Source organism: Neofelis nebulosa, chromosome 1 (assembly GCF_028018385.1).
Source record: "Neofelis nebulosa isolate mNeoNeb1 chromosome 1, mNeoNeb1.pri, whole genome shotgun sequence".
Lineage (NCBI taxonomy): Eukaryota > Metazoa > Chordata > Mammalia > Carnivora > Felidae > Neofelis > Neofelis nebulosa.
Genome location: NC_080782.1, coordinates 96,467,289 through 96,487,830, shown reverse-complemented (window position 1 = coordinate 96,487,830; position 20,542 = coordinate 96,467,289). Strand labels below are relative to the sequence as shown.

General features: G+C 41.7%; 1 protein-coding gene across 2 annotated transcripts in view; it reads left to right on the top strand.

The window, feature by feature from the left end:
• Nucleotides 1-1,174: 1,174 nt before the first annotated feature.
• Nucleotides 1,175-20,542, top strand: part of CMYA5 (cardiomyopathy associated 5) — a 91,941-nt gene continuing 72,573 nt past the window's right edge. The window contains exon 1 of one of the 2 annotated variants that reach the window (XR_009261277.1): nucleotides 1,175-1,541. Coding sequence is in view for 1 of the 2 variants with exons in the window: in XM_058728703.1 (XP_058584686.1) it covers nucleotides 1,393-1,541 (149 nt within the window). In the remaining variant the exon portion in view is untranslated. The remainder of the gene's footprint in view (nucleotides 1,542-20,542) is intronic. The other variant, XM_058728703.1, reaches the window with a different exon arrangement.

The window sequence follows — 20,542 nt, the reverse complement described above, 5'->3', positions numbered from 1 at the left end:
AAAATCATCCTCATGAAAAGAAGAATATGTATTATAAAGATCTCTCTACGTGTTCTATGTACTGAGCAGGTCTGGTCCTGTTCTCTTCAGGGGATATTCATTAAGCATCTACTATGTGCTAAGTACTTTGCTTCCTTCTGGGCCCCTAAGAGATGGGGATGGTGGGGAAAAAAAATGAGTAACAAATTTACGAAATGTACAGAGGGAAACAGACACATGATTTGGATATAGGATTGAATTTAACCTGAGCATTTCAGAGAAAGGTAGTGATCTTGAATGGTGAGTCACCAGGTTTATAAAGGTGGGAAGAACCTCTCAGGCAGAAGGAACTGTGTAAATAAGGGTACAGTGGTGTGGCTTAATAAATGTTGAGAATCGTGACTTCTAAAGAAGAAACCAGACAGATGTGGGCTGCTGTTATCCAGCATTCATCTTCTCAAGGAGTTTGAGCTTTCGTCCTTGAGCACAAGGACGCCATTGAGTTTTAAGCATGGGCATGACATGATCCAGCCAAAGGTCTAGGGCGTTTGGGTTGAGTTTCAGACAAAACTTAGACGTTGACCAAAGTGGGGAAAATTATTTCTCTTCAAAGATATTAGGGGAGATAATGTCCCGACTGAACAGGCTAGGGGCCACGGGGTAAGAGAATACACAATTCATATGCAAACATAAAAGGAGCCAATACTGAAAGAACAATGGTTCAAAACTGGGCTTATGAAAAGGGCAGACTTAGCTGTTTCCCCCTGGATCACTTACACTGGGCAGGAGACCTTGAGCAAGCCAGCTTCCCAAGCTCTTCTGAGCCTCAGGGTTCTGATCTAGAAAACCAGCATTGCAGTTAAACGTACCACCGCAGAATCGTGAGGGGAAAATGAAAGCTAGACCCTTCGCAGTGTGCCTGAACTAGCAACGGCTCTGCTCAGGAAGGAGTAGTTATTTGGTTGGGATGAAAGGTTTACCAAGAAGTTCTGTGCCAAACACACGGCCTACCAAACCCACACTGGGGGAAAGAGAGGCGGGGCTGGGTGCCTTTTCTCCTTTCAGCAACCTGGTGCAGCTGAAGCCTGTCCCCCTCGGAGTGATGATCGCTGCTGGCCCAAAGGGCCGCCTGGGATCCGCCTAAACGGGTGGGGAGGGCTGGGGGGCGGGGGGAAGTTGGCAGACGCGGGGGAAGAGGAGAAGCTGAGCCCGGGCCCCAGGAGCTCGATGGCGAAACTTTGACGCCTTCTATTTAAAGTCGCGGGGCCAGCCCGCCCCCCGGGCCGGGAACCCGAGCCGCGCGCCGGGGCAGGGCCGGGCCGGGCCGGGGCCAGAGGCGCAGTCAGAGGGAGAACACCAGGCGCGCGCGGGCGGCTCCGGCTCCAGCTCCGGCTCCGGCCCGGCAGAGGCACGATGGCGAGCAGCGACAGCAACCACGCCGCGGAGAGCCCCTTCGGCTCCGACGGGGACGAGGAGGCGACCCGAAGGCCGGAGAGCGACGAGGACGAGGAGGACGAGGAGGACGAGACGGCCGCCGAGTCGGAGGAGGAGCCGGACGCCAGGTAGCGTGCGCCCCTCTCCTGAGGCCGCAGCCCGAGCGCGGGCCCGGCCGAGGGCCTGGAGGTGCGGCCGCGAGGGCAGGTGCTTCGCAGGCCGACTCCGCACGCTTCTCTTTTCTTTCTCTGCGCTAGAGTTCGTTTCCTCCGAGCTCAGCACTTTGTCTCAGGGCGTGCTGCCGTGGTAAGGAACTTGAAGGTGAAGGTGCTTGCTGTCAGCTGGAGTGACAGGCCCGCCTGCAGCGGCAAAGTTCACGACCGCCCCCCTTCCCTCCTTCACTCCCCCCCTCCCTCCCAGCAACTTGTGACTTGCTGCTCTTGTTTATTCCCGGGGATTTACTTAGGGTCCTGCCTCACCACAGAATGTGCTGAAACGCTCATGTTTGGCCCAAGGCTTAGGAACAATCTTGAAAGCCCGAGCTAGAAGAGAAGGGGGTACGGAGTGGGGGTGGAGGCGGAGAAGGCTGCTCTGGAACCTTCAGATAACCGGAGGTCTCTTGGAAGCCAGCCCTGGACCACATCGCTATGAGAGAGCTTTAATTTGGTACAAAGGCTTACAAATTCTTTGGACGAAAGAAGCCTGACTTTCAATAACCCCTCTTCTTAAAATCGTGCTTTCTCCCCACTATGGTTCCAAATATCGTTTCAATGAATGTGATTGCAATTAGGTAATATTGTATAAAAATATGGGTCTCCTTCTACTTCCATCTCCCTCCCTCTCTTCATGTACGCCCTAAAATGAGAACAGTAGAAATCACAAGGGAGAGAGTCGTGTTTTGTTTGCTTGTTTTGGTTTTTTGTTTTGTCAGTCAGTCATGTCCTTTCCGAAATCTATTAATTTCAGTAGAAAGGCTCTGTAGGTCACAGATCGATGTGCAACATTTCAGAATGCCCCTCTCAAAGTTAAAAGTTCTGTCCAACCAAAGCCCGCAGAGCTGAAGTTGAAGTAGCCCATAGAGTAGCACTGATTAAGCTGAATGGTCAGTCAGATAAGAAGACTGGAATGTAGGTTACGTATTGACCAAGCAATTGCCGAGTGGGAAGCAGGCACAGTCCCTGCCCTCAAGGACTTTATGGAAGAAATTAGGGAGCAATATGGGGAATATGAGTCTATGTGCTAAAGAAATGAGAGGGGCAGGGGGGACAGACCGTGCATACTGTGGAAGCTCAGAGGAGAGTATGTAGATGTGTGACTGCCTTGAGAGGAAGTGGGCATGACCTGGGCCTTAGAGAGTAAGCAAAAGATGCAGAAAGGAGAGGCAGAAGAGAAGGCACCTGCGGGAAATGGAGGAGGGAGTAGGCACCTGTGATTCCCGGGCAATACTGAGAAGGGAAATCTGTCAGTCTCAGCCTTTAGAACCTTTTCCCCTAAGTGGCATTGGGGATCCTTATATCTTAGCCCAAGCAGAAATTACCACCTAGAGAATTTGAAAACTCCAATGTGAGCAGCTGACAATGATTCCAAACACCACGCTGGGATTCCTTTGCCTTTTTCGGGTAAAGATAGGATTTATCTGCAGTAAGTTTCGGCCTGCTCTGACTGCAGGTGGTCAGGTGGACACCAAGGCCAGCGTCGGAATTAGTAGAGTGAGGGAAACAGGAGGAAATGGGCAGGTGGCTGGGCGCTGAGGCTTTGTAAACCATCACACTTTTACATTTTGGATTTGATAGTGTGAGTAACAAGAAATCAGTAATTCTGAGCAAGATTTAACTAAGATTGGAAACACATTGGAGTTAGGGGAAGGTTACTGACAGCAGATTGGGAGATTAGAAAATTGGTTTTCAGGAGGGCTCCTATCAGAGAGACAGTAGCAAAGAGGAAGAAAGGTGTGTAGAGATTGAACCATGGCGAGGGCCAAGGGAAAGGAGATGGCAGGGAGGCTAAAGGTAGAGAAGTGTCAGTGGGCAGGACCTCCTGGGGGAACTGAGAGTCCTGGACTTTTTACTACCTTGAAGTATTGTTAGAAATCAAACCATTTTGTTGTGTGTATGTTTACAAATATGGCCTAAAGTTCTTTTTCTTCTGAGGCTAGAGGTGAGGACTTGGAATATCCTGTAAAGGATGGGAGGTAGGAATGATGTCTCATGGTTCTTCACCCCTTCCTCTTGCCTCTTCTGCCAAAGATTTACAATTATGAGAGGGTCCACTCACTCTGTGCCAGGCTTAGTGCTAAGTGTTTACGTATGTTTTCTCATTTTAAACCCTCCCAGCAACGCGATGAGATGACTGTCCTTTTATGGATGAGGAAACTGAGGCTTTGTATAATTTCCTGAGGGTATAAGGCAACTCATTATAAGAACCAGGAGGTGAGCCTGGGTGTTTCCTCCAAGCCACTGCTGGAATTTCACCACCTGCCTTCCTTTGCAGGACAGACCTTTATGTAGGTGAGACTGGAATGGCTCCAACTAGCTTCTGCCTTGAAAAATTCGTAGAGCAAAAGGAAAGACCTCATCTTTTTGCATAATAGTGGAAATTTTCCCCCTTCGTGAATGGAAAAGTTGTTTGCATTTTCTTGGAGGTCAGAACCTTTCTCAGAAGTTAGACTACAAACTGATTTTTTTTTTAATTAAGAGGCACATAATAGTAAATAAATGGAAATAGCCTAATAGTAACAGAATGACTATTACATCTACTTTATGTGTTATTATTAAGCCATTATTAAAATGCTATTTAGTGTAGGTTTCTTAAAATATGGAAAGTGTATATATTGAATAGGAAAAAAATGTTCACTGTAAAATTTAGAATGATCTCACTGTAAAATATGTATTGGGAATAGGCCTAAAAGGTTAGTAAAGTTTCCTAAAAAGTTAATAAAGGTTGCCATAGTAAACATAATAAAACGTTAATAAAGAACATTTCAGGAATGGTATATGGAGTTTTCTGTATAGCCACCTTTCTGAATCAAGGGAAAAAAATCCCTTTTAATTATAAAAATGCTTTTCTAGTGCAGACAAGCTCACCATTACACATACCAATGCTTATATCGGATCAGAGAACTACCCTCCTGATGTATCATTTAGTGATACGAATATGATATGTGGCATGAAAAGGCCTGAGTGTGAATCCTGTTAGCCATTCTATCATGAGCAGATTCCCTATTTTGTCTTAGCCTCAGTTTTCTCATCTGTAAAATGGTAGTAATAGTTCCTAATGTATAAGGAATGTATAATGTATAAGGTTGTCATAAACTATGTGAATGTAAGAGTACTTGCCTTTAGTAGGTTCCCAATAAATTTTAGTTTCTTATCTCCCTTCAGATGAATCATCATTGGCCATCAGATGAGTCACTATTGGCTGCAAAGCTATTTCTTCTGCCCACCTTCATCAATGAGGGGAGCATAATGGTCTCAGTTTTCAATGAATAATGATCCTGTTCCACTTTGACATTTTCCTGTATTCATTCACTAAACATTCGTGGAATGCCTACTGATTGCCATGGACCATGCAAGGTGCTAGATATACAAAAATTACTAAGAATCCATTACTGTCCCATGGTGTTCATATTCTACTTGGAGAAACAGAAAAACATAATTATGTCACTAACTTTATAAGTGATTTAAGGGGGAAAAAAGGTCCTTATGAAGTACCTCAAAGTAGGGAGAAAGTCCTGGAATCCATCCTGCCTGGAAGGATTGGAGAAGGCTTCATAAGGGGCTTTGGAGCAGGGTATTCAATGCTAAAAGTGCTTAGAAAGCTAATAATTTGTGGATATCAAAAAAATATTTTTGTGTTGCTAAAACTTCATACCAAAGTTATATGTGAAAAGCATCTCTATAAAACCTGCAGGATTTCAGAGCTGGGAGAAGCTTTAGAAATTTCTGTTCCCAGAGAATCCTTTTGCAGATTCAGAAACTGAGTGTCAGGAACATTTGTTCAAAGTCACACAGCTTTTTAGTGGTAGAGTTGGGACTTAATCCAGGTGTCTGAGCTCCAATCTAATGTTCATTAGTTTATTCTTTCAACAAATGTTTATTGATTGATTGATTGATTGATTGATTGATTATTATGTGCCAGACACTTTCTAGGCACAAAGGATACAGCAGCGGACAAAATGAACGAAGTTTCTGTCTTCCTGAGAGTGACTTTCCAGTCTGGGGAGACAAATAAACAAATATGAAATATGTCAGGTGGCAACAAGTGGTATGAGAACACGTGTAGCAGGATAAGGGTTTCGCTGCTTTGGAGAAGGTGGTGAGGAAGGCTTTCCTGATAAGGTGACATTTGAGCGGAGACTGAAGGAATGAGGGTTCTAGGCAAAGGGAAGGGCTGGTGTCAGGGCTCTGAGGCAGGAATATGTGTGGCTGATTTGAGGACACAAGGATGTTGGGTTGCTGGAGCAGAGTAAGTAATGAGAGTGGAGAGGTGGAAGGGGAGTCTGAGACGTAGTTGGGTTGCAGATCAGGTAGCATTTTGCAGGCCATAGTAAGGACTTCACATTTTATTCTGAGTGAAAAAGGAAGCTGGACTCAGTCTACCAAATCACTCAAGGTTTAAAACAAACAAACAAACAAGAAAAACGTGGTTGCGGTATTCCATTAAATAGTAAGGGCCCATACATTCATATACTCATTGATATTTATTGGACATCGACCATATGCCAAACACTGTGCTAAATGTTTCAAATTCATGGTGTCCTGTATGGTGGGAAATATGTAAATGTGCATTCATTATTTCTGCATTTTTCTGACTGCAGAGCAATGAAGCTGGACTCTTTTAGTCTTTCTGACAGATCACTTAGAAATTTTTCAGTATTTTTGCTTTGGATCATTTTCTGTTGTTCAGTTTTAATTTCTCTGTTTAAGCACAAAGGATTTTTGCCACAGCAGTACCCAAAACCTAAAAATCCTCTTGAATTGCAGTTTTGCCAGTTCTGCATAAAAATAGGTCTGTGTAAGCTGATAGAATTAAAATTATTAGTGACATTTACATTTAAGTAATCATTGTAAGAAACAAAACTTTTGGAAGGTGAAGGGAGTTTGTAAGTGGTTTTTGTTATCAGTATGGAGCACTCTGTTTCCATGTATCTATTTATATGATGGCTCCCACTGCTGTGCTTACCCAGGTGTTTTGACAAGTGTGTCATTTGAGCCAGCCCTCTTTTGAGGTCAGTGGAAAGAGCTGCGAGGGGAGGGGTGACTGCTCAGGATGCCAGAGACGGAGGGAGGAGAGAGGATAAAACAGGCGCTTGGAGCCAGAAACTGAAGAGCTATTTAAGTGTTGGCTGCATGAGCATTACATGCCCTTGGTTAGACTTTGACTCAATATAAGGAATACAGCAAGAGTTGTTGTTGTTTTTTTTTTTTTAAACAGCAAACCTACTAATGTGTACGACATATTGACTGTAGAATTTTACAAAAACAAAAGAAATGTATCCATTTCCTGGATATTCTGAACCTGGGCTTAGTGAAAACCTTGACTCAGTGCAGGCAATATAGCCAAATTCCCCTTCCAACCAAGAAAACTTAGAGAATCAGGTATAAGAGACGGGATGTGGTCTGTACCTGAAATAGTAATCTTTGGCTTAGTCCAGCATTCTCCAGTAGACAAATAATGTGAGCCACATATGTAATTTAAAATTTTCTAGGGGCGCCTGGGTGGCGCAGTCAGTTAAGCGTCCGACTTCAGCCAGGTCACGATCTCGCTGTCCGTGAGTTCGAGCCCCGCGTCAGGCTCTGGGCTGATGGCTCAGAGCCTGGAGCCTGTTTCCGATTCTGTGTCTCCCTCTCTCTCTGCCCCTCCCCCGTTCATGCTATGTCTCTCTCTGTCCCAAAAATAAATAAAAAACGTTGAAAAAAAAATTAAAAAAAAAAAAATTTTCTAATAGCCACCTTAAAGTCAAAAGAAACAGGTGAAATTAATTTTAATTTATTTTATTCAACCCAATATACAAGTTATTATCATTTCAACATGTCATCAATATAACATTATTACTGGTATATTTTACATGTTTTTATGATAAGCCTTTAGATTTGATGTGTATTTTACTTTCACAGTGTGTCTCAATTTTTCCAGCTACATTTCAAGTACTCAGTAACCACATGTGGTTAGTAGCTGCTGTGTTACTGCAGGCCTGATAATACCTGGACATCCATTAGCTTCACTGGAATCCACAGAACTGCCACTAAAGTTGCATCTGTGTATACAACCTTAGACACTAGGAACATAAAGGTGATTGCATGGCACAGTTCTTTCTCTCAAGGAGCTTACAGTCTGGCACAGGGAAGCAGTTAGCTCCAACATAATGCCATAATGTCATAAGCACTACACTAAGGATATTTTAACAAAGGAATAGAGAAAAGACATATATTCTTCTTAAAATGAGACTTAAAAGGTTTTGCAGAGGTAACGCCACAGCTGGGCAAAAAGATATTTCAAGTGCAATATGCGGTTAGATATTGCCTTAGACCATAGTTCCAGCTCTCCTGCTGCTAATTGCTCCTCTGCCTAAGCTTTCTTTTTCTCACCCACCCAGAAGCACTCAGCATTTCCAAGACTGAGGATATTTGTTGAATGAATGAGTGAGTGGCATGAATAACTGAATGAATGAATAAGCAATTGAATGTCAAGTCATCAGACTCCCATGAGAAGCAAATTTAGTTGGGATGTTGAGCCTGTTAGGTTAGGTAGAATTGTGGTACCATTCATTTACCAGGAACTGACAATATCCAGTGACTCTGGAAACACAGTAGCTTGGAGGGGACAGTGATAAGTACGGAGGGATTGTTCAATTAGGATGTCTGCAGTCATCATTCCCACCTTCTGTGACTTGTTGGAAAGCCTCCCCTAGGCTGACCCTCCAGCCAGATCATAGATGGGAGGATAAGAATAGGCTTTGCTTTTTGCCCAGAGAAAAGTCCTCTATTAAGGCAACTGGAGTGTATTCAGTTCCAAAATTCCACATCCTAATCTGATAAAGTCCAAGATATGTGGGAAGATTAAATGATGCTACTGTTGTCTTCCAAATTGAACAGCTCAGAGCCTTCTCATTGAGCCATTACTATGTTTTCTTAGTTTGCATATGCTTCTCTTTAAAAATAAATTCACATGCTAAACACATTTACATTCACCACAAATTTCCTCTTAACGGCTGAATTCACTAGGGCACTTAAAATTGTTGATTTGTAAATAAGATTAATTTCCTCCTGTTATGACTTTGTTAAATTAACATTTGTTAAGTGGAGCCATAGGGTGCCAGATGGTGAGCCATAGTTTGACAGAAGACCACAAAAGAAATTGCAGTAGGGATCTTTATTACTGACTAGCCCTGGAGGAAGTTCATAGCCACAAGGGAGGTGAAGGCAGAGTGAAGCAGAGAGAAAGTCAAGACCCAGGATCGCTTCTCGGCCTTTTGGCTAAGATCAAGTGAAGACCCAGGACACATGCCTTTATTAGGATGAGTGGAGGGCTCTGGGTTTCCTGGGCTATGACTAGATCAGTCAATTTGAACTAAAATTAGTGGGGTTTTGGTAAATTCCACTGCGGTCTTATCTAGGGGAAGCACTGAAGGTGGGGGAGACTGTTGATCACAAGAACTGTCGGGGAAGTCATATCAGGAAATCCCAATGGCACGTGACTCTTCAGACTGTTACCTAGGATATGTGCTTGCATGAGGGAGGCTGGTCAGCTTAAGGCTTCCGCAGGGCAGCCACTTGACCAAACAAAATGGATGCCGAGGCCCCAATACCATGGAGTAGCTTAGCTAAGCTCATGACACCTTCACTTTCAGGAAGGTCAGTACTATAAGAAAAGAGGCTCATTCATTCAACAGAAAATTATTGAGGACCTACTTAGAATGAGTGAACAAAACACAATTCCTTATCTTTAGAGTTTAGTCTCTGGAGAGGGCAGCCAGTAAACAAGCAATCTCACCTGTAATTAGTTGAATCGAATGCTTTAGTGAAATGAATTGGGCCTGGGGAGCTGCGGCTGCTAGCTGGGGTTCTGCTAGTACGCCAGCCCATCAAGTCTCAGAGTCTTTGTGTCAGTCTCTGGATCCACCTTGCTAGCACTTCTCTTTCTGCCTACAGAAAAAGATTTTAGTGTCCTGTGGTCCAAGGCTGGCAGGAAAGCCTGGCTGCTGATGGCACTTAACCTTGATGGGGCCTTAGCTTCATTTCCCTGACTTATGTTTCTGATGAGTGAACAGAGACCCAGAGAAGGGAAGCGAAACCAGTATTGACTCAAGGAACAGTTGGTCTATCCCTTGCACTGTCACGTGTTATTTTGAGTTATTTTCTCAATAACTCTGTGATATAGGCATTGTTTTCATCTCTGTTTATGAAAGAGAAAATGGAGGCTTAGCAATACTGAGTAATTTATCTAATGTCAGACAGCTCGTAAGTGTGCTAGGGTTCTAACCCTAGCCTAATGGTTCTCATGAGTTCAGTGCTCACCTCAAGATGTATGTCTGTATACACAGTGGACACATATCTGGTCTTTATTAGCTAATTTCTTTTTTATTTCAGTATAAATTAGTTTTTTAAAAATAACTATTTTAATTTACCTCTACCTTTAAAAGCAAAGCATAAAAGACCCAGAAAATCTGCATAATAGCTAATCCTGACCAGCCCCTTAGCATATTAAGTTTCCTAGTGATAGGGGAAGTAGATCTTATGTTTAAAAATAGACATTAGGCAATCTAGTGTGATTGAATTTTCATAAGGTCAAACATAGCAACACCAAAATAACTTCTCTACATGCTCTATGGGATCATATGATAAATGTTTAATAGATAATTACTGTAATACCTTTGTTTAAAAGAATTTGTATTGGAGGGGCACCTGGGTGGCTCCGTCAGTTAAGTGTCCGACTTCGGCTCAGGTCATGATCTCGCGGTTTGTGAGTTCGAGTCCTGCATGGGGCTCTGTGCTGACAGCTCAGAGCCTGCAGCCTGCTTCAGATTCTGTGTCTCCCTCTCTCTCTGCCCCTCCCCTGCTCACGCTCTCTGTCTGTCTTTCAATAATAAATAAACGTTAAAAAAATAATTTAAAAAATCGTTTAATAAAAAAAAATCTTGTTCCTGGGTGCCAAGACAAGGGCATGGAACATGAGAGGTGACAAGTGGTCTTTGAATTTGGCAAAAATGCAGGTCAACAGAGATAGATTAAGGACAGAAATGCTACCACCTGTGAGAAGGTTAAAAGTTGAAACCTTTCAGCATCTGTTTTAGATTGGATTCCCTTTTGAACAAATCCCTTCAAATACAGGACCTTACAACACTTTCCTGGGAGAAGAGGGCACCAGAAAGGGGAAGGTGGGTTCTTAGGAGTAAGAGGGCACCAAAGGCCCACTGAAGTGACAATTATGCTTCCTCGGTCCTGCTCAGAGGAGTGAGTTAAGGAGATTTCCCAGGACACTGCAGAAAACCACTTTCTCCAAGCCCTCGGCCTCAGATCACTCATTACTCAGGGAGGGAGGGATATTCTTCTGACTCCCTGACTCCAAGAATCCAGGATACAAAAAGAGGGGTGGGAAGGCAACATACACAAAGTTGGCAGTGCTGATATATGAACCAAAATCACCTGATAATAAAATGTATAGTTAAATTGGGGCGCCTGGGTGGCTCAGTCGGTTAGGCTGCCGACTTCGACTCAGGTCATGATCTTGCGGTCCGTGAGTTCTAGCCCCGTGTCGGGCTCTGTGCTGACAGCTCAGAGCCTGGAGCCTGCTTCATATTCTGTGTCTCCCTCTCTCTGACCCTCCCCTGTTCATGCTCTGTCTCTCCCTGTCTCAAAAATAAATAAACGTTAAAAAAAAAAAATGTATAGTTAAACTGACTGATAGGATTCCTACTCTGTTTACATACTTTGGAAGAAAATCCCCAGATACTGACCTAGTTGGCAGGAGATGCAGGGTAACACAGCCTCTGTGGCTGCAGGACCAAGGCAGAGAGGTGACTGCCTGCACCAAAAACTGGGGCCTTACGATATGAATAACTTAGGAGAATCAATGGCCTACTTAATCTTAGAAGAAAATGGCAAGAAGTGGCAACCATTTCTTAGAGTTTTCTTTCCATTTCTCTCTGCTCCAGTTCTTACCTGCTGCTCAAACTGCCAGAGTTTCCACCTGTCAATCCCACAAGTTCCCTTGGACTGAGTTTGCATAGCTTAAGAGTTAAGAATCACAAATTCAGAAACCCAGGCTTTAGTAACAACATTCCCTCTGAACAGCTTTCCATTTGCCAGGAAATTCTAATGTAAGTGATTTTCTCCAGGTAAGGGGAACTGCCTTGGGTTCCAGAGTCAGGGTCAGTCAGGTTTGGAGTTGCATAGCAAGCTGTGGCCAATTGAAGCAGAAAGTGACCCTATTCACTGGATATTGGTAGTTGAGAAAATCAGAAAAGAGAGCTTAGATGGCCAGGAACAACCCTTAAAATCATGCTTCAAAACTGGTCTGAAGTATGCAACTCAATTATAAAAAGACAAATAGCTTAATTTTAAAGTGGGCAAAGGATCTGAATAGACACTTCTCCAAAGAAGATATTCAAATGTCCAATGAGCCCATGAAAAAAGTGTTCAATATCATTAGCCATCAGGGAAGTGCAAATGAAAACCACAAGATACCACTTCATACCTACTAAAGTAACTCTAACCAAAAAGACAATAACAAGTGTTGGTGAAGATATGGGAAAATCAGAATCCTCATACACTGCTGGTGGGAGCGTAAAATGATACAACTGCTTTGGAAGACAATCTGGTAGTTCCTCTAACTCTGTTAAACATAGAGTTACCATATGACCCAGCAATTCCACTCCTAGGTATATACCCAAGAGAAATGAACAGATACATCCACATAAAAACTTGTTCACAAGTGTTCATAGCAGCTCTATTCATAAGAGCCAAAAAGTGGAAATGACTGAAATGTCCATCAACAGTGAATGGATAAAGAAAGTATGATATATTCATACATGGGATATTATTTGGCCATAAAAAGGAATGAAGTATGGATTTGTGTTACAAGATGGATGAACCTTGAAAACAGTATGCTTAGGGAAAGAAGACAGACATAAAGGACTGCATACTGTATACTTCCACGTTTATGAAATGTCAAGAAGAGACAAATCTGTGGAGATGGAAAGGATATTAATGGTTGCCTAGAGCTGGGAGAGAGATGGGGGAAAGATTGGGGGATGATGCTTAAGAGTGTGGAATATGTTTTTGGGCTGATGAGAATGTTCTAAAATCGATTGTGGCGAAGTTTGCACAACCCTATGAATATACTAAAAGCCAATGAATTGTACGCTTTAGGTGGGTGACTTATATCGTATATGAATTATATCTCAATAAATTGGTTTGTTTTTTTAAAGTTCTTGGGTAAGGAAATGGTTGCCATTATTACTGGGCACTAGATGTCACAATTTGTACTGTTGCCACTTTCATACCAGTAACTCAGGATTGCAACAACTGCTACCCCCAGAGAAAATGACGATCTCTACCATTTATTTCATTCATCAGTGGCTCTCAGGTGGTCTGGAATGGGTGTGAAGATCATCATGGGGAGAATATCTGGCATTGTCACCTTTAGGACCCACAAGGTGAATTCACCAAATGGGAAGAGAGGTCAGATGCTAGACAGTCCAAAGGAAGTCAGATATCTACTGGAACAGCATGAGACACTGGACTAAGATTTCTTCAGGTTTTGTTACCTGATCCTCAGAATGTTGAATACATGATGTGTGAGATTTTACTTTTTCTATGGATGGACAATGCTTTATTTAAACAGTGAAACAGATCAAATAGTTAATATAATAGGAATAATAATAAATAATAATTAGTAAATAATAATAAATAGGAATTTATTTGGAAATACAACACAGAGCAATGACCGAGTACAACCATATGAGGTTGAAGTACCCTTTCCCATTAAATATCAGTTGACTCTGACTATCACTGTTTATTCTAGTTTTGACTTTCCATTTTATGATAGCAACAAGTCTTTAATTTAGGCCTCACTGTAACCTGTCTTGTACATCTTGGTATCTCTGCTTTGGGGTTTCAGAGCTCTATTGAAATCTATCTGTTGCCATTAATTATCTGTTTGCCATTATTAGAAAGTTAATTGCCTTTTAATTCTTTTAGTCTATATACCTAGGTCAGTCCTCCTTCGGAGAATTATGCTTCAACTCACAAGGTGGGCTACTATGACCCTGACCAAGGGGAGAAATGAGACCCAGATTCTCTTTTCTGGTTACTTGGAAATGGAGACACTGATTCTACTTAGCTAGTTTTAGAAACAAAAGGTTGGGGTTCAGGTCTCAACTTTTCGGAGATCTATTCCACTTTATTTTGATCTTTTTAATAATATCTTGGCTTTTATGTTTTTAAAAAATTGGTAGCTAATTTTCCTATTAGTCAAAAAAATTCTAAATTTATTTCTATAAACTGTCCAAGAAGAAATGAGCTAAAATTGCTGAGCATAACTTGGGGTCTGAGTTGGTATCCACAAAAAAAAATGTGATTTAAAACTAAATAAAGCCTATCCATCAAGGTAGGGAGCCCAGAGTATAGAAGATGGGTGGGGAGGAGATCCCATATAGATGGGAAGGGTAGAACTCTGAGTGTAGGATCACCCAAGTGGATTTCTAAAACCTTGGAACAGTCCACTCAAAATAGAGCCCAAACAGGGAATGTTTCAGTCTCAGAATTCTGCAAGCACACCTATTGTCTACCTAGGTGTAAGAGGGTGAAAGCCCTCTGAATCTATCCTGTCACTCAGGAAGGCCTCCATCCTTCATCAAGGCAGGTCATGCCATCTGCCAGAGGTGAGATTGTATTGCTTTCCCCGCCCTTTCCCTGTGTTCCCTGGAATATAGAGGTGTTGAAAGAGGGAGAAGCAATAAAACACCTTTTCAGAAAGCCAGGATCCTCTGCTTTTGTTTTTGGTTTATGTCTTAATCTCCTTGGGAAATAACTGTTAGAAATAACATAAGAACTCCAAGACAATCGTGTAGACTCTGGGATTGAAGGTACTGTTTGGTAGCAACCATGTTGGGCCACGTGCAAGAGAAACTGAGGAAGCCATGCTAAAGGAGAGAGAGACAGAGGGACAAGATTCATGATGGATTTCCTCTTTCCTCTTCCCTGTGAGGCCTGGATACATCTGCCCTTGGATTTCATGAGAAATCTCTGTTTCCTTCAGATAAGTCCTATTTAAGTGCTTTTTCAAAGCTAGCTTGAGAGAATTTGTTCCTTGCACAAGAGTGTTTTAATCTCTTCTTAACATTTCTAGCAGCTATTTTTTTTCTCTTGCAGACCTTGGCTCCATATGTACCCTTCCTCAGAGCTAGCCAAAAGAACCCCTTAAGGTGGAGTCATGCCCCACTTTTCCAGAAATGCTTATTTCCCCCAATCAGGAATCTTTTGGACATCAATGGCTACAGTATTGAAACCCATTTGACCATGAAGTCCATTCAACCTTCATCAGTACAACTTACTCCAGCAAAATTTTAAAAGCCTGCTTCAGACCTGGAGAAACTCATCCTTCCCATCCACATGCCTCCCTATTGCAAATATGTTAACTCTGTTGAACACAGGGTTATGGACCTAACACCAACTCTAGCACATACCATCCAGGCGCTGGTAGCAAAACATTCATGATCAATCTCGGATTGACCTCAAGAGCTAGAGTCCCAGACTGTCTTTGAGTCTCTCCTGGAGAGTTGTTAAAGCCTTAGCAGAAGTTCTCCAGTATATACTGGTGAGAGCTGCATGACCTCTTTGAGCCTCACACTCTGAAAGTTGTGGGTATGGGGAGGAGTAAGTGAAAATATGAACGCACCAGGATATCACATGCTCCTAGAACAGAGTAGAGTGTGAAGGGGTGTCCATTCTTCCCCCTGCCTCCCTTCAGTATGATCTGTCAGGACCCCTTGACTCGAGCAGTTTTATGGGACCATGCTGCCGTCTAGCAATGCTGCTCTCCAGTGCCCACTCCTCACCTACACCTTAATTGGGTGTACTCCCAGTTGTACAAATAACTCTCCTTGATTGGTGCTTTGTTTTTTGACTTAAAACTGACAGTGAACTTCAGTCTGGACTACACCTATCTCATTAGTGTCTTTCATTTCCTCAGGGGGTCAGAAAATGTCAAAAGCTTTCTTGTTAGAAAAGTATTTGAATACATCTCAGGGTTTCATTAAAATATACTAGTCCTAAAGCTCCCTGCAATAATTGTGAGCTCTAAGTCAGAATAGAGCCAGGGATGATGTCCCTGCAGCCACTGGGATGGACAGTTGGAACAGCTCTGTCAGCACAGTTTGGTGAATGGCTTTTCTCTCAATTTAGGTTTCAACACGATCATGGCATTCTAAAAAGGATTTCATTCTTCATTTCTGTTTTGTTTAGGGTCTGTGTGTAATTTTTCTTTGGAACACATAGTACACACTCGTAGATGTTGACTGAGAGCATAAGTAACGACTGAGCAATGCAGGGAACAATAACCAGAAAACTCATCAATTTTGCTTCGTTACACTTTACAGAGATAATCATTGTTAGAGAGATGCCTTCTCTCTTTACTATTTATAGTGTTATGAATCAATCAAAGTGGATTTGTAGATCCTTAAAGTCTGGACTTTACAAGGTTAATTCAACATCAGAAAGGAAAAGGCAGAGAACGAACATATGGAACACTTGTTAATTGCTAAGTATTGTACAAGGCATTTTACACATAGTGCAATGCAGCTGCCTTAGGAAATACATTATTAATTTCCTTGTTAACTGATGATGACCTTCAAGTTTAGGAAAGGTAGGAGAAATAATTTGCCCAAGCTCATACAGCTAGTAAGTGATGAAGCCAGGATTTAAACGCAGATCTCTCTGGGGTAAAAAATGTTATTTCTACCATTACCCCATCTGTTTGTATCGCATTGACTCAACACTGTGGTATATACTAAGGTAATGAGACTTAGTTTGTGTTTGAAGAAACTTAATGTCAAACAGAAGATGCATAGTAAATGATAATTGTAATAATGCTAAATAGCAGTAAGTAAACACTGTGGTCGAATTATCAGAGAAGTACTCTGTGAGCAGAGAATTCCAATAAATCTCAAGTACTGTATTTCATCTGAGAGAGTGAGCTCACTAACAACTAGCTCAGTCACATTTTGATTTTCTAAAAACAACTCTCAAGACAGGGCTCACATGGTACACTGTGTTGATAAGTGTGGGTAAGGACAGAAGGCTCTTGTACAGGCTGCTGATAGGAATACAGGGATAAACCTTTCTGGAGGGAAAATTGGCAATATGTATAAAAATCCTGAAAAACTAAGTTTGACCCTCAAATTCTACTTCCTAAGGTGTTATTCTAAGAAAACAAGTGTGCAGAAAGATATATTTGAGGATGTTGTCATAGCATTTAAAAAATTTTAAAGTTACTTATTTTGAGAGAGACAGAGCATGAGCTGGGGAGAGGCAGAGAGAGAGGGAGAGAGAGAATCCCAAGCGGACTCTGTGCTATCAGCCCAGAGCCCAATGTGGGGCTTGAACCCATGAACTGTTAGATCATGACCTGAGCCAAAACCAAGAGTGGATGCTTAACTGACTGAGCCACCCAGGCACCCCAACATTTTATTTTTATATATATATTTTAATGTTTATTATTGAGAGACAGAGAGAGAGAATGGGCATTGGAGGGGCAGAGAGAGGAGGAGACACAGAATCCCAAGCAGACTCAGGCTCTGAGCTGTCGGCACAGAGCCCAATGTGGGGCTCAAACTTACAAACCACAAGATCATGACCTGAGCCGAAGTCAGATGCTTAACTGACTGAGCCACCCAGGTGCCCATCATTTTTTTTTTTTTTTATAATAGCAAAAACTTAGAAATAATTTGTTTGACAATAGGGTATGGGGTAAAGTGTTACATCCTGTGATAGAATGCCATGTTAACCATTAAAGCTATAGACCAGTAGTAACTTTGAAAGTTTGATCTCACAGGGTGTTCTCAAGATCAAAACTGTTTTCATTATAATACGAAGACATTTGCATTTTTCACTTCCATTCTCTCATTAAAGTGTAGAGTATGAAAAGTTCATTGGCAATTTTATTAGAATCCGCATTGTAACTAATCTTTAAAACACTACCACTTGTCAAGTTTGGGTGTGGTTTAAAGAAAAATACCCACAATAATCTGAAAATTACTCCTCTCTTTTTCCACTACCTATCTGTGTGAGGCTAGATTTTCTTCATATATTTCTTTTTTTTTCTTTTTTTTTTAAGTAGGTTCCATGCCCAATGTGGGCTTGAACTCACACTCTGAGATTAAGAGTTGCACTCTCTACTTACTGAACCCACTAGGTGCTCCTTCTCATATACTTCTGCTAACAGAACATATCTACATTTTGCATGCAGAAGCAGATAAGAGAATTCAGCTGTCTTCTGTTAAGCCAAACATTAAAAATATTTGCAAAAATCTGGGGCACCTGGATGGCTCAGTTGGTTAAGCTTCTGACTCTTGATCTCATGGTTCCTGAGATTGAGCCCGAGACCCTGAATTAGGCTCTCTGCTGCTAGCGCAGACCCTGCTTGCATTTCTCTCTCTCTCTCTCTGTCTCTCTCTCTCTCTCTCTCTCTGTCTCTCTCTCTCCCTCCCTCTCTCCCTCTCCCTCTCCCTCTCCCTCTCCCTCTCCCTCTTCTTCTCCCTCTCCCTCCCTCCCTCCTTCCCTCCCTCTCTCTCTCCCTCCCTTTCTCTCTGTCCCTCCCCCACTCATTCTCTGTCTCTCTCCCTCTTTCTCTTTCAAAATAAATAAACTTTAAAAAAAGTTTTTGCAAAAATCTAAAATGTCACTTTTATCACTAAATATTTTTGTTTACATTGAAAAATAGAATTTTTTTTGTAAAATATGTTACTGATGTTGACATGTAAGAGTTACCTTAATTAATTAATTAATTTTAATTTGAGAGAGAGAGAGAGTGCAAGTAGGGGAGAGGGGCAGTGGGAGAGAGAGAGAATCTTAATCAGGCTCTACGATCAGCACAGAGTCTGACACAGGGCTTGATCCCACAACCCTGGGATCATGACCTGAGCAGAAATCAAGAGTTGGATGCTCGCACTCTCAACAATAGCCAAATTATGCAAAGAGCCTAAATGTCCATCAACTGATGAATGGATAAAGAAATTGTGGTTTATATACACAATGGAATACTACGTGGCAATGAGAAAAAATGAAATATGGTCTTTTGTAGCAACGTGGATGGAACTGGAGAGTGTGATGCGAAGTGAAATAAGCCATACAGAGAAAGACAGATACCATATGGTTTCACTCTTATGTGGATCCTGAGAAACTTAACAGAAACCCATGGGGGAGGGGAAGGAAAAAAAAAAAAGAGGTTAGAGTGGGAGAGAGCCAAAGCATAAGAGACTGTTAAAAACTGAGAACAAACTGAGGGTTGATGGGGGGTGGGAGGGAGGGTAGGGTGGGTGATGGGCATTGAGGAGGGCACCTTTTGGGATGAGCACTGGGTGTTGTATGGAAACCAATTTGACAGTAAATTTCATATATTAAACAACAACAAAAAAAAGAGTTGGATGCTCTACTGACTGAACCACCAAGGCACCCCAGAGTTATTTGATCTTAAAATGAATAAAAAAAAAATAATTTTTGTTAATTGCTAATATTATAATTATCAAAAATACAGTCCATGTAAACAAAAGCTTTTTGAAGTTCTTGATAATTTTTAAAAGCATAAAGTGGTTTTGAGACCAAAAACATTGAGAATAGCTGTTGGAATAGAATATAGCATGGGAGAATGTTCAGAGTACATTTTTAAATTTAAAAAGCACATTACAAAGCCTACCATTTGTGTAAAACAAACAAACAAACAAACAAACAAACAAACATCTCAGGATAGAAGAAGAATAAAAGAAATACACCAGTATATTAGAAGTAGTCGCTTTGAGTGTTGAGATTATTGATTATTTTCATTTTCTTTTGTGCTTTTCTGTTTTCCCACATTTTCTACAGTGAATTTATATTTGGCAATTAGGAAAATTTTTTATCTTTAAAGACAGAGCATCAAAATCTTGACTTTTTACCTGAATTCAAATGAAGAATAGGGAGAAAAGTATTAGCAAATGTTGCCTATATTATGCTTTTTAAAGCATTTTACTAAGATCTTTTTTTTCTCCACTGGATTTTTCTTTCTCCTTTGTGGGTGATGAATAAGAGAATGTTATGGGAAATTCATTTTAATTTTTAGAACTGCTAAAGATGTTTAAGTGCTTTAAAGTCTTATAAATATGATTTGTGGGGTGCAGAGTTTTACGTTAATCCTATTTATCCCAACATATCCATATATCTCCCATAAAAGCAAATTAAATGATTGAATCTATTTTTGCTGATTTCCAATTTTGAGATTCTACAGTCAGAAAAAAAAGATGAGGGGTGCCTGCGTGGCTCAGTCAGTTGAGCATCTGACTGGGGCTCAGGTCATGATCTCATGGTCTGTGAGTTTGAGCCCCGCATCAGGCTCTGTGCGGACAGCACAGAGCCTGGAGCCTGCTTCAGATTCTGTGTCTCCCTCTCTCTCTGCCCCTCCCCCGCTCATGCTCTGTCTCTCTCTGTCAAAAATAAATAAACATTTAAAATAAAAGTTTTAAATGGAAAATAAAAAAGATAATAAAAAAAGAAACAAAAGGACTAGAGCAAGCTACTGGCAAATTATTCCTAGTATATTAATGGAAATTTTATTTCATCTTTTTGTTTCTTTTTCTCTCTGGAATTTGAGAAACTTCCTTGATGATGTTGCTTTTACTATCTGCATTATGTTGTAGGTGAAATGCTTCTTGTTTTTTTCCAGCAACAGTGTTTGGACTTGATGAGGGGACCATCAGCTAGGTTGAGGGTGCCCTCATTGTGCTGCCAGTGGTGTCTCGTGAGGTTAATTCAAACAGGCCCAGGAGAGCCAACCCACTGTCCCCCAAGCCTCTCTGCTGGTCCAGGTGGAAGGTCCCTGCTCTGGAACCTCCAGGGTGGGGATGTTTCTCACCCATCCCTGTTCAGCTCGGCAGCAT